Source organism: Ciona robusta, chromosome 3 (genome assembly GCF_009617815.1).
Source record: "Ciona robusta chromosome 3, ASM961781v2".
Taxonomy (NCBI): Eukaryota; Metazoa; Chordata; class Ascidiacea; order Phlebobranchia; family Cionidae; genus Ciona; species Ciona robusta.
In genome coordinates, this window is record NC_143237.1 from 4,865,095 (window position 1) to 4,885,782 (window position 20,688).

The 20,688-nt window shown below is 34.4% G+C and overlaps 6 protein-coding genes across 9 annotated transcripts; 2 read left to right on the top strand and 4 right to left on the bottom strand.

Moving 5' to 3' along the window:
* The first annotated feature begins 143 nt into the window (after window positions 1–143).
* LOC149738378 (retinol dehydrogenase 12-like) lies at window positions 144–3,045 on the top strand. Its single transcript, XM_089875423.1, has 6 exons — window positions 144–468; window positions 526–664; window positions 743–852; window positions 1,189–1,354; window positions 1,877–2,096; window positions 2,790–3,045. The coding sequence occupies exons 1-6, from the start codon at window positions 289–291 to the stop codon at window positions 2,914–2,916; spliced, it is 942 nt and encodes a 313-aa protein (XP_089731549.1). The 5' UTR covers window positions 144–288; the 3' UTR covers window positions 2,917–3,045.
* LOC149738379 (uncharacterized) lies at window positions 2,979–6,715 on the bottom strand. The gene is made up of 4 exons (XM_089875425.1): window positions 6,455–6,715; window positions 3,546–3,659; window positions 3,335–3,482; window positions 2,979–3,272 (listed from the first exon to the last, which is right to left on the bottom strand). Exons 1-4 carry the CDS (start codon window positions 6,586–6,588, stop codon window positions 3,165–3,167), a joined length of 504 nt encoding a protein of 167 aa, XP_089731551.1. The 5' UTR covers window positions 6,589–6,715; the 3' UTR covers window positions 2,979–3,164.
* Window positions 6,716–8,995: 2,280 nt separating this feature from the next.
* On the bottom strand, window positions 8,996–12,793 carry LOC149738380 (protein TALPID3-like). Its single transcript, XM_089875441.1, has one exon. It carries the CDS (start codon window positions 11,958–11,960, stop codon window positions 9,072–9,074), a length of 2,889 nt encoding a protein of 962 aa, XP_089731567.1. The 5' UTR covers window positions 11,961–12,793; the 3' UTR covers window positions 8,996–9,071.
* A 1,110-nt stretch (window positions 12,794–13,903) lies between these two features.
* On the top strand, window positions 13,904–15,091 carry LOC149738381 (large ribosomal subunit protein uL18m-like). The gene is made up of 4 exons (XM_089875445.1): window positions 13,904–14,156; window positions 14,307–14,535; window positions 14,591–14,680; window positions 14,736–15,091. Exons 1-4 carry the CDS (start codon window positions 14,105–14,107, stop codon window positions 15,007–15,009), a joined length of 645 nt encoding a protein of 214 aa, XP_089731571.1. The 5' UTR covers window positions 13,904–14,104; the 3' UTR covers window positions 15,010–15,091.
* LOC149738382 (required for meiotic nuclear division protein 1 homolog) lies at window positions 14,699–16,898 on the bottom strand. Of its 3 annotated transcripts, XM_089875443.1 has the most exons (7): window positions 16,599–16,898; window positions 16,394–16,540; window positions 15,899–16,062; window positions 15,617–15,845; window positions 15,374–15,466; window positions 15,146–15,290; window positions 14,699–15,092 (listed from the first exon to the last, which is right to left on the bottom strand). In XM_089875443.1, the coding sequence occupies exons 1-7, from the start codon at window positions 16,895–16,897 to the stop codon at window positions 15,027–15,029; spliced, it is 1,143 nt and encodes a 380-aa protein (XP_089731569.1). In that variant the 5' UTR covers window position 16,898; the 3' UTR covers window positions 14,699–15,026. The 3 variants fall into 3 exon arrangements, with proteins under 3 accessions (XP_089731569.1, XP_089731570.1, XP_089731568.1); XM_089875444.1 differs by lacking the exon at window positions 15,146–15,290; XM_089875442.1 differs by having other exon boundaries at window positions 14,699–15,290.
* Window positions 16,899–16,939: 41 nt separating this feature from the next.
* Window positions 16,940–20,325, bottom strand: LOC149738383 (uncharacterized). Of its 2 annotated transcripts, none has more exons than XM_089875446.1 (6): window positions 20,044–20,325; window positions 19,577–19,668; window positions 19,220–19,315; window positions 18,161–18,285; window positions 17,733–17,859; window positions 16,940–17,449 (listed from the first exon to the last, which is right to left on the bottom strand). In XM_089875446.1, exons 2-6 carry the CDS (start codon window positions 19,620–19,622, stop codon window positions 17,244–17,246), a joined length of 600 nt encoding a protein of 199 aa, XP_089731572.1. In that variant the 5' UTR covers window positions 19,623–19,668; window positions 20,044–20,325; the 3' UTR covers window positions 16,940–17,243. The 2 variants fall into 2 exon arrangements, with proteins under 2 accessions (XP_089731572.1, XP_089731573.1); XM_089875447.1 differs by having other exon boundaries at window positions 18,161–18,273; window positions 20,044–20,319.
* Between the last annotated feature and the right edge of the window lie 363 nt (window positions 20,326–20,688).

Below are 20,688 nucleotides of genomic sequence, written 5' to 3' on the forward strand. Positions count from 1 at the left end.
TTGTTTCGAGTTTTATTACTGACATATAATACATTTTAATTTATGAACAGTGCTTGGACTACTATCTAAAAAATTAATATGAAAAAATTCAACTGAGGCTGAAACTGAGTGACGTTTTCTTGGTTAGATAACCACTGAAAGTCATGTAAATATCGTCGACCTTAAAAAGTTAATGATTCATTTTCCCGAGGGCGGGTGAAGTTTACGTTTTAAGCAATTCTTCCTAAGTGGATTGTCGTTGTTGTGGGTTCTGTGAAACAATCTACTGGTTTTTAAATATAATTGATTATGAAAAGTGTTCGGAACGGGTGGGTGAGGAGCGACATATCAATGGTCGGTAAAAACATCATAATAACCGGCGCCAATGCTGGAATAGGATTTATAACTACCAGAGATCTTGTAAAACGCGGAGGAAGAGTTATATTAGCGTGTAGAAACATGGAACTTGCTTTGGCTGCGAAAGACACAGTAGGAATTGTGGTTAATCATGTTACATAAGTTTTACATTTCTTATTCTAAAAAAAGATTTTAAAAGAAACTGGAAAGGAAGAAAAATATGTTGTTGTGAAGAAACTGGACTTAAGTTCACTGCAGTCTATACGAGATTTTGCGCATGACATTAATCAGACAGAACGTCGAATCGATGTTTTAATCAATAATGCTGGTAAATAAAGCAAATGTCAAATGAAATAAAATCTAAGGAAGAGATTAAACTTATGTATATAAAATTGTCCATTGATAGGTGTCATGCTTTGTCCGGAAACCAAAACAAAAGACGGATTTGAATCTCACTTCGGTGTAAATCATTTAGGACACTTTTTGCTCACCAATTTACTTCTGGACCTGTTAAAGGTGAGCTGTGTGTTTTGACGAAGCGTTACGTCTCAGACAATCGCCTGAAACTTCTTTACATTAATAAAAGGTGAATATCCACTGTCCAGTAATAAAAACATTTTTTCAATAACTGAAACATGTATATAATAATAAAATCCTTATTTTGAATGCCCATCGATCTGTCTTACCACGTCTTGCATTGTCTTACCGCGCTGTAAGTTAGTAACAGCATGATTGTGTTGTAACATATTTCGTCCCAAAACATATATTTGGATTGTTAAATGGGTAACAACATGTGCTTAAGGTTATCACTTCCCCCACAATACTTCATACAATTTTATTACTTTTCCACAGCACAGCGCTCCAAGTAGGGTAGTAATTGTTGCATCTGAGGCACACAGAATTGGGAAAACGTATATACAATGGAGTGACATGAATTCAGGTGAAGGAATGGACACATACTGCCGAAGCAAATTGATGAACATTTTGTTTGCTAGAGAACTTAGTGATCGTCTAAAAGGTTTAAGTTTTATATTCATGAATAAATGAATAAAAGTAATTTATTTTATCCTAGCTTGGCCGGAAAACGGCGATGGATGTTCATACACCTCGTGCCAGCTTACGAGTTACCGAGTATGTTACTTTGTGTGTGATTTTTGTCTCTCTGATAATTTGAACAACCCATTAGTGGCGACTGAGTTAGAGCAATTGTCGTTAAGCGTCCTGCCCAATGACACATGAGGCCACAAAGGTAGCAGGAAGGAGCTTTGAACTTATTAACTCTGGGTTACAGGCAGGCGCGCTAACCGATTATGCTACGGCACCGAACGCATGTATTGAGAAGACCATGTTATGCGGAACTATGTGTTATTTCGATCCACGTCGTTTAATAAAACCACAATAACCGTTTGAGATGCCACAGTTCTTTGTATATTTGTATATTGCGTACAAGCATTTTTTTACAAGATAGTCTTTTCGTTGTCTTAATTATTTCGGTCTTCATAATATCGTATTGGTAAAGATAAAAAAATGTTGTTACCAGGAAGTGGCGTGACGGTTAATTCTTTGCACCCTGGTGTGATACGTTCTGGATTATGGCAACATTTACATGACGAAGAATTGTCAATATGGAGATGGGTTCTTCACAAAACTATGAACCCATTTATGAAAATGTTCTGGAAATCGCCGGAGTACGGAGCACAAACCACAATTTACTGCAGTGTAGCGCCTGAGCTGCTAAACGTCACGGGCAAATATTTTAGGTATTTTTTTTATTTTTGTGAAAAATCCTTATAAGGTGTTATTTTAATAGTTATATAGCAGGGTGGGGGAAGATAGGACACTTTGTCAGACGAGACTTTTCTAATTTTATTTTTATGGACCTCTATTTAAATTTATTTATAAAATATGGTAAATAGAAACAGTATTTTTTGAACAGATAAAAGTGCAAAATAGTGAGGTGCTAATTTTGAAAGCTCGCTAAATCAAAATAAAGCTGGAGAAATTTTATACTTTGCGAGTGTGAACGATTAAACTAGTTTCATAGATTCATAACAAAAACTTATATATTTAGTACAGTTTGATTTTGTCTCAGTTTTAAACTAATTTTGTGCAAAAAGTGAGATATAAACGTACGGAAAGTATTTCAATTTGTAGTTCCGTCTTCCCCCACACTGTAGTTGTGTACGTTTTTATTGCTAAACTTTGTTTTCGAATTTGTAAAATTACACCTGTCGTGCGAATCGCTAAATAACTCCTCGTATGTTTTAATATATCTTTTTAAATTGTTGTCATTTAATCAAGTAATAATAGTACTAATTCGTAGTATCACCCAAATATACCGTCATGTGGAACTATTAGGCAATATGTGCTTAAGTGATCTTTCCCCACCACTATATATTAAGGTTTACAAATTAGTGAGCAAAAAAGAAAATGCTATTATTTTAAATCAACAGCGACTGTGCAATTGCGTACGAAAGTGGTGAAGCAAAGAGCAAAAGAAATGCTGTTAAACTGTGGAACATTAGCTGCGAATTGACGGGAATTAATGAATTTATAACCTTTCCTACACATAGACTTTGATTTCAAGTTTTAAAACGTCGAGTAACTATGAACTGAGTGACGTAAAATGAAGTTTTTGTGCAATCAAATTCGTTACATAGTGTACCTGTAGTAATATCAATTTAATATTTTTATATAATTAAAAGCCCACTGTACATGCATAATTTTTGTTTCTTTACTATAAATGTAAGTTTTGAATTTAGCTTGTTGAGTAAGCATATAGTTGGCATCTACATACGTTATAGCACAATAGCAAGCATCCATTATACCTAGCTGCTAGTATTGCTGGTAGCTCCTGAAGTCAAATTTTCGTTCAAATTAATTGCGTCGAAACCAGGTTCAGATACAAGAAATGCCATCGCATCGGACGAGTTAAACTGCAAAGTGGGTTAAAAACTATTACTAATTCAACATTTTAATAAAGTCAATAAATATAAACCAAGTTAAACTTGTCTGCTGACGAAACTGATGAGATTCGTTTGCTTTCTTTACCATCTGGTGAACCACGCAAAGGAATGCTTTCATTGAGAGAATTTCGACTGGTAGAAGCTACAATGGTCGATGTGTTTTGATCTGATGGCGCATTACTTCGAATATATGAACAAGATGAATAATAGAACAAGTTATCAAATATTCAGGAACATTCTAACCTTATTCTATTTGATCCCAAGCAGCAACAACAACAAAGTGCATTTCGCACAAATAAAACAAATGACGTAACTGAGAAACGGTCCGGATTGGTGGAATGGATGAGTTGTGATCGGCTGCAGACAGCGTAGATTTTATTCATATATAGTTTTAAAGGCCGTTTAAACATTCCTTTCTTTGCCCTACCGCTGCTATAGTTTTACCAAAGCATATATACTATATATATGCTTAGTATATATGCTTTGGTTTTACCATGTTACATTCACTACATCATTGCAAGAAACTGATATTGTTTGAACGTCAATTAGTATTGTTCGAACAACATCTATTGATAATAATTGTATCCTACAAATGCATACGAACTTGTAATAACAGAAAAGGGATAATAACTATTAATAAAGTTTACATTTTGCTACAAATTGAGCATTGCTACACTGTTTTTCGTACAAGCTACTTCTCAAACGATCACCAAGTGCAAATGATTGAATTTCGAATATATTTTTAAAATATTATCTTGTTATTATGTCAGTGTATTATATTTGAATTACCCCCTAGGTATAAAATTAATGAATTAAAAGAAAACCTTTCAAAGTTTGGCAATAAAAACATACAAAACTATAATGTGGGAGAAGACGGCACACCAAATTGAAATATTTTTATATTGATAGTGTGTTTTATATTGACAGTCTGCAACTTGTAGTTAACCTGCAAAAGTTAAACGATTCTATGCTATTACTTTGCCATTTTCACTTCATATATATCTTTAAAACGATGTTTTTTGTTGTTTTTATTCAAAATTAAATTCATATTGACCCCTGCCTATTTTCCTCTTGTTTATATCTCTGTTTTATTCACAAAACTAAAACTAGTCATACGGGATTAATTAACCTGTACGAAATATTCGTCCAGCGTCGTGGCATAATAATTAGCGCGTCTGCCTGTTACCTAGGTAATGGATTTGAGGCTTGACGCTGCTACTATTGTGGGCGTTTTATGTGTCCTTGCTGGGCAAGACACTTAACGGCAATGACACCAACCCAGTGGTCACTAATGGGTTGTCTAGCTATCAGCCATACCACGGATATCTCTATTAGGCAGTGGCCATACATAAAAAAATTAAAAAAAATAAAGAAAAATAACCATCCACAAAGTAACGTACATGGTAACTCGTAAGCTGAAACGAGGTGTTAAACCCGTGTGATAACGACTGTCGTTTTCCGGCCACGCGAGGATAAAATAAGTTATATCTTATTTTACACCACGCGGTTAGAGCAATTGCAGTTAAATGTCTTGCCCAAGGATATATACGTCCACGATGGCAGCAGTGAAACGACTTAAACCCACCCTGCCGCGGCGCCATATATGTTTGGATTTGACGTAATAAGCAAACTCAGGCCTGAATTCTAGTTCACCAGAGTTCCTCGTGGTTAGTTCATCGTTCATATAGAATATAAAAGTAGTAGGGTGGGGGAATATGGGACACCATTATATTTTCTCTTCTCATTTGGTGGTAAACAAAGAATATTCAAAGAATTATAAAACCATACCATAACGACCACCATAGACCGCTGGTGATTGTTTAAAACCAATCAGTATATTTGGATAATATCTGCTAAAGGTGGCCCGTCTTCCCCCATACTACTATATTATATATAGCATATGTGGTCACTAGGATGATGGTTTGCTTTACTCCACAAACAAAATATGCATATAGGAAAATTGGAATTATAGTACAATGGGGGAAGATAGGACACTTAAGCACATATTAAATAATATTTCCAAAATCAAAATAGATGTACTATCATTCCTTTATTAATTGACAACAATTTAATAAAATATAATAAAACACACGAGGAGTTATTTAGCGATCCGCACAACAGGTGAAATTTTATAAATTCGAAAACACACAGGATAAGATGGGACAGTTTAAAATCATTGTTAATTTTGAATAATAAGTGTATTTATAATTGGGTATATACGTAAATAACACGAAATAATACTGAACGCTTTGAAAATTAAGTCTAAACAATCTTTTTCTTGCCCTACTGCTATAGTTTTTACATGTTAATTATACAGTGTATTATTGCATAACAATTGGTATTGTTTGAACGACAATGGGTAATGTTCGAACATCAATGGGTAAATATTGTATCCTACAAATGTATATGAACTTGTAATAACAGATAATTGATAAAAACTATTAATAATGTTTTTGTTTTTGCTACAAATTGGGTATTACTACTCTGTTTTTGGCACAAGCCACTTCTTATTAATTATCACCAAGTGCAAATGACCAAATTTCAAATATATTTTCAAAATATTACAGTAGCAGTTTTCTGCAACTTGTAGTTAACCTGCCGAGTTTAACAGGCTGTGCTAGTTTCTTTGCCATGTTAACTTTATATATATAACATTAAACCGATATTTTTTTGGTTGTTTTTTTTATCTCAAATTAAAGTCATATTGAACCCTGCCTATTTTCTTTATGCTTATATATCTCAGTGTTTTTTTTTACAAAACTAAAACTAGTTTTATGAGACAAAATCAAACTGTACGAAATATTCAAGGTTGTTTTATGAAGCTATGAAACTAGTTTAATCGTTCGCACACGCAAACTAAAAATATTCATTGACTTTACTATGATTTAGCGTGCATTAAAAAATAGCACCTTACTATTTCGCATTTTTTACCTGTTCAAAGTATACTGTTTCTATTTTACATATCTTTTTAATATTTAAAAACAGTAATCTGCTTTGACGGGCGTTTTATAAAGTCGTGATAATACTGTCGAATAATTCTGTAACCTTATTTTCCGGATTATCATTAAATGGGGGTCCGTAAAAAGAAAATTATAAAAAAGTCTCGTCCGACAAAGTGTCCCATCTTCCCCCACCCTACTATATAATTTTACCTATTGGCTCTGTTCACGCTTTGACTATTCTGTTTGTGTTGATTGTCAGTTCGATCAAAAATTCCATCGCTGTGTCTTACTCGTGATCTTGAAATATATTCATCTGAATAAACTACCTGGTGAATACCTTGCATTTTATCGTAGTTTTTCTTGAGGTTCCAACCTCAGGTAGAGCTATAATAGTGTCCTTCCAACATAAGCCTGTAAAAACATGACACAAGAGCATGTGGTGGTTAAACAACATTATGCCATCTACCTTGCTTTAAGTATACTTCATTAGACTATTCAAATATACTATACCAACAATAACGACTGCTGGTTTTTGAGCACGTTAGTGGTCATATAGATCCGATTTAAAACCGCACGATGAGCGATTAATTAACGATTACTTTCCTAATGCACTTTACATAGTGGAACGGCACGCGTGTTGTATCCACACAACGATTCACGACTGAATCAAACTATTAGCATTTAAGTGGGGACGCATTAAATGCACTACTCTTATTCCGTATTATCATTAATCGCAATTGAAACTTTATTTTTAATTCAACATCTTATGCTTAATATTAACTTCTAACATTACCTGATTACTGCGTGATTACAGTTGGTTAAAATTCATGAAAACAAACGTTTTTAAGCGACGACAACGTTAACTAGTGTAAGTTTACATTAAATCCATGGTACAGGAGTTGTACAATACGTATTTACACATATTCTTCACCAATCACTCAATCCTCATACGTCATAAGTTTCATTAGTTATAATACATGTATAAATACATTCTGCCTACTGCTCCACAGTCACCAATGGCGACTAGAACCCGTTTTGTTGGTTACTTCAGATTTGTTTTTGATCGAGACCAGTCGACCGTTGTTGTAAAAGGATTAGATAATATAGCAGGGTGGGGGTAGTTGGGACACCTTTTCACTTTGTTTTCTATTTTTTATTTGGTAGTAAACAAAGAACATTTAATGAATTATAAAACCGTACCTTCACGACTTCCACAGACCGTTGTTAATTGTTTAAAACACGATCAGGCTATTTGGATATTATGTGTTAAAGGTGTCCCATCTTCCCCGACTCTACTATCTTATGCTAATTAGTTTAAAACGTGCTTATTCATTAGATCTGTGATCTCTTGCATTTTACAGCATTTGTATTGAAAACAAGAGATCACAGATCTAATGAATGAACACGTTTTAAACCAATTAGCATAAGATAGTAGAGTCGGGGAAGATGGGACACCTGTAACACATATTATTCAAATAGCCTGATCTTGTTTTAAACAATTAACAACGGTCTGTGGAAGTCGTGAAGATACGGTTTAATAATTTATTAAATGTTCTTTGTTTACTACCAAATGAAAAGAGAAAACAAAATGAAAAGGTGTCCCATCTACCCCCACCCTGCTATATTAGTTAATGATTTTACTACAACGGTCGACTGGGCTCGATCAAAAACAAATCTGAAGTAACCAACAAAACGGGTTCTAGTCGCCATTGGTGACTGTGGAGCAGTAGGCAGAATGTATTTATACATGTATTATAACTAATGAAACTTATGACGTATGAGGATTGAGTGATTGGTAAAGAATATGTGTAAATACGCTTTGTACAACTCCTGTACCATGTGTTTATTGTAAACTTACACTAAAAACGTTTGTTTTCATGAATTTTGACAAACCGTAATCACGCAGTAATTAGGTAATGTTAGAAGTTAATATTAATCATATAATGTTGAATTAAAAATACTGTTTCAATTACGATTAATGATAATACGGTATAAGAGTAGTGCATTTAATGCGTCCCCACTTAAATGCTAATAGTTTGATTAAGCCGTGAATCGTTGTGTGGATATGACGCGTGCCGTCGTTCCCCGCCAAACTCCAGACAGTGTTTCCGTTATGTAAAGTGCATGAGGAAAGTAATCGTTAATTAATCGCTCATCGTGCGGTTTTAAATCTGAAAATTCAGTCTAGAAATTATAAATATATATTACGATTTGATTTCAATCAAGAGATTAAAGGAAAATGATAGAATTAAGAATTAGGATAAGTGCGGAAAATAATCGCCCTATCAGCAACAACAACAACAAAGCCAAGAACAACTGTTCGACGAAAAAGGATCTATATGACCACTAACGTGTTCAATAATGTATAGTTTTCATCTCAGCGTTATTGCAAGGATATAAGTGACTAGTGACTGTTAGTCTGTCCAACGTTTATTTTGGCGAATGTGCACACTCATCCAGATTTGGTAACACAGGGCAAATGGCAAGAACAGACTGGTGCGGTGGCGTTTCGTCGGAGGCTCGCACGCATCAGCGACACCTAGCAACTTGTGGAATTACAAATAAGCTACCTCACAGCATAGTTCTTTAGGTTGTTTTATATATTTATTCTAATGATAGAGGCACGTTATTATTATAAAATTGATATGGTATAAAGTGATTTACTCAGCTAATTATATAAAAAAAAATAGTTTAACCACTTTAATAAATATTTTAAATGAAACAAAACAAAAAAATATACATAAATATAACTAAGGATTTAATAAATCTTATTTTATATACATTACATCAGCGTTACATGTGAAATGTGAACATGTCAATCATATACCTAAAAGTCGAATTCATGCACAGACAAGTCATCAGTTTCAATGTCACTATCAATCTCTGTTGAATTAACAGCAGATGGGATAGTTAAGAGCATTCTGCTTTGTTTCTTTAGTTCAGTTTTTTCTCTTTTTTCTTGTGATGCTTCTAATGAATCTTTAACTATTGTTGATTCTGACAGCATCGTAGTTGTCAAGGTAGCAGCACCTACATCATCTATTGCATCATGAAAATCCTTAGAAGGAACCGGCAATCTTTCATTTTGTTCTTTATTGTTTGTCCCCAGTGGTTCAACCATAATAACATTGTTAGCTGTGTGTTGCATTTCAGAGAATGATTCATGACCTGGATCAAGGTCTTCAATTTGAAGGTCTGTTCTTTCTGATATACTGTTATTTTCCCTTGAATCATGAACTTTCGGTGAACGAGCCTCCTTCCATTGCCGAAATTTCTCTTTTCTTGAGTTTCCAATAGAAACCTCCCCAATACTAACATCATCTTCTTTGTATGGGTATTTTGATCTTGTAGCTTTCTTGGGCGATTCATATTCATAAACTGACATCTCATGCTTCTTTTCAACCTTAGCATATGGCCAAAATGACTTGCGTTGCCTCTCCATTGGGTTGTATTGTCCTTCACTTATTTCATCAGCATCGCTTTCAATGTTAATTTGAGGTGTGTCTTTCAATGTACTTTCCATACTATCGCACAGACCTAGTTCAATAAAGTTCTTAATTTTTTCTGGGGCCTTTATTGGCCTTTTCCTTGGTCGCATTTCACCGTGGCTGATAAGCAGTTGTCCTTCAGATATTGTGGCATCTGCATGATGTATATTACTTTCATCACTACTGACTGACTCATCTGACTCTGAGATAATTACAGATTTTTCGATGGGAACTGGAGTCAATGTACGCACCACAAGCTCTTCTAAATCTGGTTCATATGAACTTGGTTTCAGTGGTTTGAACATTTTTTTCTCCTCAAAATTTGTATCTTCAGGAAGTGGGAGGACTACCCCATTCCAGTTATCAAGTTGTATTGGTTCGATTGGTTCGGAAGCCTCACTAACAGATTGCCTAAGTACTGGTTCATACTCCACACAGGGAGTAGGCGGAGGTGTAACATCAGGTGTGGAAACAATGTTAATCTTTGGCATTTCTTCTTCAACTATACTTTCTGATGATGGAACTGAAACAGGAGACTGTGGTACCTCATGTATTGATTCACTCATTGAAGCCTCAGGAGTTATAGATGGAGTGTGAATAATCATTGCTTTCATTGGTGACATGTGTTCATGTGTATTTGGTGAATGATGATGAGGAAGCGGTGAGTGAGGAGGTGAGGGGGCGGGTGTCACAGGAACTACTGGGATTCTTGGTTGGGTTGGAGTTTGGTCAACAGATTCATTTTGAGATATTGCTTGTTCAGAAGAAGGTTCCTTCTTGGTTGTCATAGTCCTGATCATGTCGCGTATTTCTTCTTCTATCAGATTTTGTAATAAGGGTCTGTCTATCTCTCTACCTGGGTCAACCAAATATTTAATAGGTTTATCCAGAAAATTTTCACAAAAGGAAGCTTCAGTACCTTGTGGTTTGGGCTTATATAGTTCGTGTAAAATTCTTGCCATTATTTCTTGTTCCACCCAATGTTTTGTATAATTTTCAGCCTCTTCTTGAGATATTCTCTCAGCTAAATTGGCAGAAGGCATAACAGGTTGTGTGCTAGTAACCAAAAGTGGCAACTTTTCACCTTTGTTTTCTTTTTTCTTTGAACCATCAAGTTGAACTGGAGTTAAATCATGTTGATCATCATCTTCTGTTTTAACAATGCTGCTATCATACGAAACTGACGTGTCAATATTCTTTGATATCTCTATGTTAGCTACTGGTGTAGGTGATGGTTTTTCTGAAAGTTTTATAACCACTGGTTTTGGTGGGCTATCCACTTCATTGTTTATTGGCACTATAACAGGTACTGGTGAGTTTTCAATAATTTTTGGTGGTCCAAGTGCAACAGCTAATGGTAAAAGATTTCCAGGGGTGGATTGTGTTTTTATTTTTAGTGGACTAACAGGAGAGGATGGATTGAAGTAATAACTTGGTATTTGCTGGGTATTACAGCTCACAGTTTGTGATTTTTCAGATTTAACATATGAAACAGGAATATGCTCAATTGCTCTCTTTGTTCGAAATTTTGGTTGCTTAAATGGTGAACCAGTGTGAAAATATGGTTGATGTACTGTTGATCTATGAGTATGATAACCACCTTTTCCGTACACATGGGTGACCACGGGTTCGGTTTCATAAATTTCATTATCTGTGGTTTTTATATTTGATTTTTTTAGACGTTTCTCTGATTTTTTTATAGGATGAGTCGTCACACTATTTTTAACTTTTAAAGTCTTACCAAATGCAATCTTTTTGTTCTTTTCTGATGAATTTGGGTGAGTATCCTGTTTTCGCATTGCTGAAGCCTTGGCATTAGTAAACTTTGATTTCTTTTTTTCTGCTTCCAATTCCAAAATTACTTCCTGTTTAATTTCAGGTGACACAGCAGAAATGGCCTCATTTACCAATTTTCTTGCGCGGTTTTCTGAACTTTCTTGATTCTCAGTATTTAACATATCAGAAAAAATGTTTTCTTGCCCACGTTGTGCCACAGATATATTACCATCAAGCGTTCGACGAATTCTCTCAAGTTCTTTGAGCTTTGCTCTGAATAGATATCCATCAGATGTTTTCACAGTTTTCTTTACCGTCAATGGTAAACAAGCAGTTTCTGCTGAAGTAGGTTGAAGTTGTAAATATTCAGACAACGATCCAGGAAATTGCTTTGAAATCTCTTGTCTCTCGATTTCTCTCTCTAAGTCGTGTGCTGAACTATGGATACGCATTTTGCAAATCCTTAAATACAATCAAATGTCTAAAAATATAAAACGGTGGTATTTTAATTTTTGGTGCTGGTGTAGAATCTTCCCCTACGCTATCGGATACTAAATACCACAATACAGCACATACAAGCAAGCAACGTGCTATGAAGAGCACATACACACGAACAGAATTTTGAACATAGTACATGCAGGATCCAGGATACTAAAGTTTACACAACACTTACGAGATTGTGTGCATATGCTGTATGTGCTCATAAAAACATGATGTTTGTTTGTAATGTGCTGTATTGAGGTTTTTAGAGTTATCCTATGTTACATAACCACTAATCCCTCAACTAATAACCCCCTACTACTAACGGTTAACCAAAAACCAAGACCTTCAACCCCCGGCCCCAACCCTAACTAAAACACGTGGACGTGACTACCAACCTCCTACACTTCCCACCTGATTTATAACGTACCGAAAGATTCTTCACTAGTGCCTAATTGTGTAATAGTATAATACTACACTTAAAACCAGTTATGGCTACCAAACACACTTGATCGAAGTAATAAAGAACAGACTGTTTACCAATTACAAAATAAAATAGTCAAAAATCACATATGTAGATATGTTTATTGTTCATATCGCATAAAGTTACATATACTGGCACTGGAATTATATTATTTCTACAATAATCAAACTTCTAATAGTCCTTTTTTGATTACGTAAACAGTCTTGAATATCATCTAACTTACTGGTGCTTCTATTTTACTGCACATACAACTTCTAATTGTCAAATTACGAGTTCACTCAGTTTTAACTATCTTTAAATTCAAGGCAAGTATTTATTTATAAATCAAACTGTTTTCGGGTGACTTACTCATGCGTGAAGACAATAAGTCCACAGATATAGTATACTATATACTTTGTACAAATGTATATACCAGAGTCCGTATATAAACATGTTTATTTACCGACTCTGATATTACCTAATTACTGCATGATTATACTATAGTTTGTCCAAATTTCCACACACAAACATGTTTAAGCGACGTTAACTAGTGTAAGTTTACGATTCAACACATGTTGCAGGAATTTTACAAGGAGTATTTTTGAGCACGTTAGTGGTCATATAGATCCTTTTTCGTCGAACAGTTGATTTATAGAGGCACGCGTGGTCAGAGTCTACGCATATTTTTTAAACTTTTAAACCTTTAAATTTGATTTTAGGCCCAAGTTTTTCTGTAATTTACCGAAAAACATGCATTTTCTCTATACCTTTTGTGTTATTTTTGCCACGAATTGGCGTTCAATTTATCTTTTACGTAAGGGTTGGACTACTTGGTATTTTTGTGGCTCTGGGCGTGGTAACCAAATGTGCTACGGCGGTAGAACTCAGAGTCCGTATATAAACATGTTTATATACGGACTGTTTATATACGGACTCTGGTAGAACCTAAAGGGCCGAGGTAGATATTTACTTGGCTGAAGGAGGTAGATATTTACTTCTGAAAAGAACGTAGATATTTACTTGGCTGAAGGGCCTGAGATATAATTTTAACCTATAAGCAATACGAGTGCTAACTGCTGCTGGAGGTCTGAAAATGGGTAGTTTTAACTTATCGCAATATGTATGCTGTTGGAGGACTGTATTGTTTTAATACTTATTGTTTATACGTTAAAATTGCATCTCCAGTCCTCCAGCAGCATATACCTATTGTTTATATGTTAAAATTACAGCGCCAGTACTCCAACAGCGTACTAATTGTTTAAAAGTTAAAATTACAGCACCAGTCCTCCAGCAGCGTACGAATCGTTTATAAGTTAAAATTACTTCTCCAGTCCTCCAGCAGCGTACGAATTGTTTATAAGTTAAAATTACATCTCCAGTCCCTCAACCTCGGCCGTTCATTTTCTACCTGCTACGGCGCCAGACATGTATAAATGCATTCTACCTAATGCTCCACAGTCACCAATGGCGACTAAAAAAGATACTTCTGGTTTGTTTTTATCATGCTGACTCCAGCGTTGCAGTAAAAAGATTAATTATTATTATTATATATGCTAATTGGTTTAATATGTGCTCACATAATAGACCTTTGCTCTCTTGGTTGCTCAAGTTCTCGTCATTTGCCAATTATTGTGATGGTTGTTGTTTATTACTATGTTTGCATCCAAACTTCTACGTGTTCCGTATAGGAAGTCAATAAGAAAAGGTATTTAATAAAATTATTTTGCTTATTAAACGCAAAACATAAACAATTAAGTGCAATGCAACGGTAATATTTAAATGTTAAAACAATTACTGAATATCCATGCTTCTTGTAAACATAGAGAATTTACGTTAACAACATCATGTTTTTCAGTCGTCACAAGTGCAGAGAAATTGAGTTTGACAAGTGCTGCTGTGGACACATTTTACCAAAATAAAAAAAAGAAATCAATAAAAACTGACATTGTACCTCACAAAACATTTATAAACCGTAACCCAAGAAACTTGGAACGATTGGCTCTTGCTCACAAGGACCAAGGTTGGGGAAAAGGAATACCGGACCGACCTGCTACCAACTGGCCTACTGGTTCATATCATCATAGGTCGGTCCACCATATTTCTTTATTTTATATTTTATTACATGTATTTATTTGGTAGGATTTTATTTGAAGTCACCGGGAAACATACTTATGCAAGTTTACTTCATTATCATGGAAATCAAGTTGTAGCAGTCTCGACAAGAGAGTGGTAAATATTTATACCATATAAATTGCATTTTAGTTTAATACATGATACCATCCAGGAGCATTCAGAAGATGCTATACAAAGGAAATGATGTCAGTGCATGCTATAATATTGGAACAATTTTTGCTGAGCGATGCATTCGTGCGGGTATATCATGCGCTGCATGGACAATTCCACAGAATATGGTAGACAACTCGGATCGCATAAAATCATTTTGCACAGCTGTGGTAGAAACTGGTTTTGTGTTAGAAGAACCGGACCAAATTTCTTTCAAAAGTTTTCAACCACCACATGTAGAAAAGAAGGGTCCAAGGCCTCCAAGAAGAGTATAGAAAATTAAAAATATCTTCTATTCTTCTTTGGCAGTTTTCGTGAGATACGGTTTAATAAAAAAGTGAATAATTTCGAACAATACCTGTGGGTGATAGAAAGTTCAGACATACAGTAAATTACTAACAAATTACTCACTTCTATAAGAATAAGCAATACAATCAAAATCTCGATTCGAATAGACTTCTGTTCAGCTAAATGTGACTTAACCAGTTCAACCATATGAGCACAGTATGAAAGCTTCTCATTCATAATTTTTACTCTTCGTATAATATTAAGAAACCTTGAAGATAGAATTAATATTAAGAAACCTTGAAGATAGAATTAATAGTTATTTAACTTTGGTATATTTACAATTTTGCTTACTCTGTTGTTTTCACATACAAATGTTCCAAATCATCACGATCCCAATACACATCTGGTACATCGAGTAAATTGTACTGCAGATTCAATCGGTGTCTAAATATTAATTTAGTTAGAATGTCCTGTATTAAATATTTTCAGGTTTGGTTCATGCAGAGTAGCACCATAGATTTTGGGATAATGAGCTAACATGTTGACTTTCCTAGCAAAACAGGAAAGATAATTTATAAATGGGCAAAAACTTGCCTTATCATAAAAACTTCTCCAATTTTTTGTAAAACTGATTCTGTTGTTCTGTATTGTAATTTTCTTCCAACCATCAACTCGTGTGGGAGAGATTCAATTGATTTGATTAACTTATCAAGTGAATGTTCCCAGTGAGCAAGTTTCACAGATACAACAAGTGCATGTGAAAATGCATACATCTCCGCGCATGCTAACTGGAAATTATTTGTATCACACAGCAAGAAATGATCTGTAACATAAATGAAGTAAAATCAGCAACTTAAAATATGTTTTGATGCCAACTTTTTTCAAATTTTGACACATTTGAATGAAATCTGTAGTCAATTTGTTCGCTCTCCCAACTGATCAGGTGAATCTGATAAGGTTCCTCTTCAAATTTTCTTGTTAGGCTCATTATTTCATTGATTCCTTTGTCACTTATGTTCCAGAATGATATTGCCCCTTCTCTAAAATGATCAGAATATTACTACTTTGGTCAGAGCTGAAAACATAACACAGGCAAGTCAGGCATTTTTACAAAGATAAGTTTTAATGTATCTTAGCAACTAAAAGCAACCACTGGAACAATGAACTTGACAGTTTGGTAAGCTTCAAACCTACACCCGGTCCTACCATCAGTAAAGTCAGTTATGGCTAATGATAAAAAATACTGTTCTATATTTGGAAACACCTGCAACCATACATAAGCTACTGCAGTTCTTTCTAATCTTTACCCCAATATATTACATCCTAACTGACTTACTAGTTGTTTAATATAGGAATAAATAAACTTGATACCTGAAGAAAAAAACAAATCCATCTCCTGAAGATCGTAATAGTGAGCAGTTGTTCGTTTTAAACAGAGCCGCATTAGTAACTTCTCGAGGTAAGTCAACATATTCTAATCTCACGTCTTGTGAGGCATATGCTACCAATGCTGTAAAACTGTTGCAGATATAAATACATTACTTCTGGTTAAATACACATTAATAAAAAACAGTACCTGTAATGGTCAGCAGTTGCATAGGTCATACAAACTTGGTTTTTATTCACATTTTTTGACATGGGCTTCACAGGTTGTCTTGTTTTCGGGCGAGACAGTACCTTTACAGACTTGAATTTGTTTTCTGTGGTACTGTTTTGATTAATATTATCCTCATTGCAAATACTTGAAGTCCATAAAGTTCGCACTGATGATGGTCTTATGACATATTGTTGTAAACTTGTGTGGAACCTTTTTCGTTGAATTTGAAACAAGATAGTGTTAAGTTTCTTTACTTGACACAAACATCTTATCATCATCACTTGGAGTTATTAAGTTGCCAAACCTTTTATATTTCTACATCTATTAGTAACATAAAAGTGTAAAATACAATTTCGGGGTATTACATTAATATGACACATAATAGATGCTTGTACATGACTGTAAAACACATTTTTTAAGGTTGAATTCATGATCATGGACATAACATGGTAGCAGTGTGTAATTATACACAACACAGCAGCTTTTCAAGCAAGTTAATCAATTTATGTTACACAAAACAATACAAGAATATATGAAACACAATTGCAGTTTTTATACACATCGTGTGCAATAGAATACTAATTTGCATAATAATATTGCATTGCAAAGTACAGAAAAATACAGTTATAGAAGTGCACAAACGTGGTTCCAGACACACCAAGCTTCAGCAGTAAGTGCCAACCCCCTTCCAACAATCAGAAACCAAGTAACACCATTTGTAATCACGGGCATAGTCACCAAAAGTGGAACACCAGATTGAATTGAATATAACCATATTGGTAATATATGTAAACCGCAGATAGTTACCATCCCAGTGCTTGTTTTAAAACCTTAACACAAATACTTACAAAGATAATGGTTTCTAAGTCTGTTTGAATAGAGATATCATAATAAAATATTGACGGGTAATTGTGTCTGCGGTTTTAGTACATAAAAGACTGTTAAGTCTACATTGTTAAATTGTTTTAAATGCTGTAAAAAGTGAATGACTAGTTAATTACACAACACTTTTTAAACAAGAATTATCGCTTTTTGTTTGCAATCGACTAACTTAGTGACTAAATTACCAAGTGAAATGTTAAATCACATTAAATTTTATTCTCTGTTTCTCACCATTTTTCATTATCTTTTTTACAATGACTGGTGCCATTTGAAACTGCGTCTTCCATTGACCACCTCTCGATTGAGCATGAGTACAAACGAATACCAACCACTCCCATGCACTGATGCCATAACCAAACTATAATTAAAATTGTTTGATTTTGTGAATATTTACCATTTGTACTGAATGTACAAACTGAAACAACAGTAGTTTTTAAATTGTAATGTGGCGCAAAATCTATAAATGCATTGGCTGAATAACAGTATTGCTTTAACTGCTTTCCGTGTTATAATCACTTTGAAATACTTTAATAAGTAGCAGATGGAAGTGTCAATAGACAAACATTTTACAAGCACATATATTTAAAACCTTACTAAATAAATAAGCAAACACAAATGTTTTAGAGTTAAGGTAAAATAAATGTAAAAATGGCACATACATTACAAACATGACACCATAAGATTCCTCGTCCAAAGTTATCAACCACAACATCTAATAAAGCACCAAAACTTGAAACTTGATTGAATTTCCGTGCAGTCCAACCATCCACCCCTGTAAAATGTCCTTATATTAACTTATTACAATTGTGTATAGATTGAAAAACTGAAGGTAATAGAATGATCAGTCAATCATTTCTGACCTTATCCCCAGCGACTTTCAAATCCTTTTTTGGTTGGGGGCAGGAGCACAACTGGGGTGGCATCATACATCCAATTGCAACATAACTATTAATTCTAATTTTTCATTTTCAAACAACAGGGAGAAGTGCACCTGCCTGGCAAACCATGAGATAGAAATATCTTGCCATTTGCTCAGCACAGGTTCAGAGAATAAAGAACAATGCATGTAGCAACATACATTCAAAACCTAAATGGGCATACCAACGAAAAATCTAAATTTGCGTATTGATACAACTGCTCCAATGTGATCTAAGTAAAGGTACCATCAAAGTTTTAAAATACGAAACAGATTTTGAAAAAAAATTAGTTCCAAACCGCAAATTTAACTCTGAAGTAAAAAAAAACTTGCCGTGGCGCAATGCATGGAAATTACCATAAGAAAAAATTTCACTCCATTTTGTTTGCTACTAGTTTCTAAAATACTTAAAAAAATTAAACTTTGATTTCTAACTTGGTATAATGAATGCTTCTTCTTTAAGAATATCTAAACCAATTGTAAAACATAGATGTTTTAATTTTCGATTGAACATATCTACATAATATGCTGACTCAGCAGTTTTTTCCTATTACTTTTTTATGTTAAAATGTTATTATGTCTTACTCTTACCTGCTGTATCATTTTCTTTAAAAAACGTCAGTTGTACGCATTGAATGTTAGGTTTAAAAAATTGCTGAGGCAGCATTATCTGGTATGCAGCTCGGTTTAATCAAGAAATTAAAAAATAATAAAGTTTAGTGCCAAGCATAATTTGTGAAATGCTGAGTTAGCATAATTTGTGAAAGCATAGCTACAACTTGCTTCACAAAAACAAACTTACCATCCAGTAAAACATTAAGAGTGTAAGCAACAAGAAAAGAGTAACTCTCCTCAATATTACACCATGACCAACATATTAAAATGAAGCGAACATAACCTGAAGAAACAAATAATTATAATGAATCATGTTCAATACCAACATAATATCACATACATTGATACATATATGACACAATTGTATCCATTTTCGCACAATTCAGTTTAAAGTACTAAAGCCATCATCAGTAAACACATATTTTTAAGATTGAATTCAAGTACTGTTGGTACTCTATCTACTGTTTTTAAAGAAGGTTTAATAAAATACTGCATATAAATATGTTTGAAACATTGTTTTGCACAACAGAAATCATATATTTACCAATAATATTTGGAATAAATAGGAGTGTCTTTAAACTTTTGTTCATCTTTTAGCTCAGTATACGTTGTATGCTGTATGACCTAACACCTAACCTGCAAAGGGTACTTAATAAAACTACAGTTTGCAAGCGGTTGCAAAAGGTTGAAGATATTTTGGTTATTTCGACCAGAAACACTACGCAGTCACATCCAATAGATGTCGAATGACCATACGAGTTTAACATACCAACTTTTGGTCTGATGCCCCAATGTTTTTTAAATTATGCTCAAAAAAACATTACGTGGTTGCCGATATTTTAGTTATTTGGATAACTCAAAAACGATTTAAGGTATCGGACCCGTTTGTTAAACTCGTATGGTCATTTGACATCTATTGGACGGGGCTACGTAGCTTTTCTGGTAGAAATAATAAAAATATCTGCAACTGCGCGCAAACATTCGCAACCTGTAGTTTTATAAGGAACCAACCTGCAAATACTTTCATTAAAAGAGCACTTTTTTTGGTTCTTGTATGCGGTAGATACTAAACTAACCATGTAAGCTCCGGCATAATTTATTTCTCAAGCATATTCTTTTAAATATTTACCTTTTAGGCATATTCAGTTGTATTAGGCCTAAGAGTTAAATTTAACTTAAATATACAACAGAATATACCTTAGAGTTAAATATATAACAAATTATGCCTATAAGAGTACATGTTTTAGTATCTTCCCATTGTATCAAAGAATACTCTACCGTAGAGTATTCTCTGCTGGTATGCTCATGCTGGTGTAAATGAAATATTCGACTCTGGGGGATTCCCGAATTAAACCAAGGTAATCATAATACATAGTTTACAGAGCAGCAGATTTTAACAGCCATTTTTGATACTTCAGTGATGACACGATGATAATTTTATTTGGTCCGAACTTCTGCGCATGCGTACAGTAGCGTCCGGCCTAGACATATCAGGACACCGACACCGTGTATCTATCAGCACCGTTCCATTATGTATCACTTAGGCAAGACAATAAATATATTGCTCCGATGAATACCAAATTGCGAATGTGGTGTAAGCTTGTGGAAAAGCGGGCACTTTCGCTGCACTGCCATGCGAGGACAAATGAGTTTTAT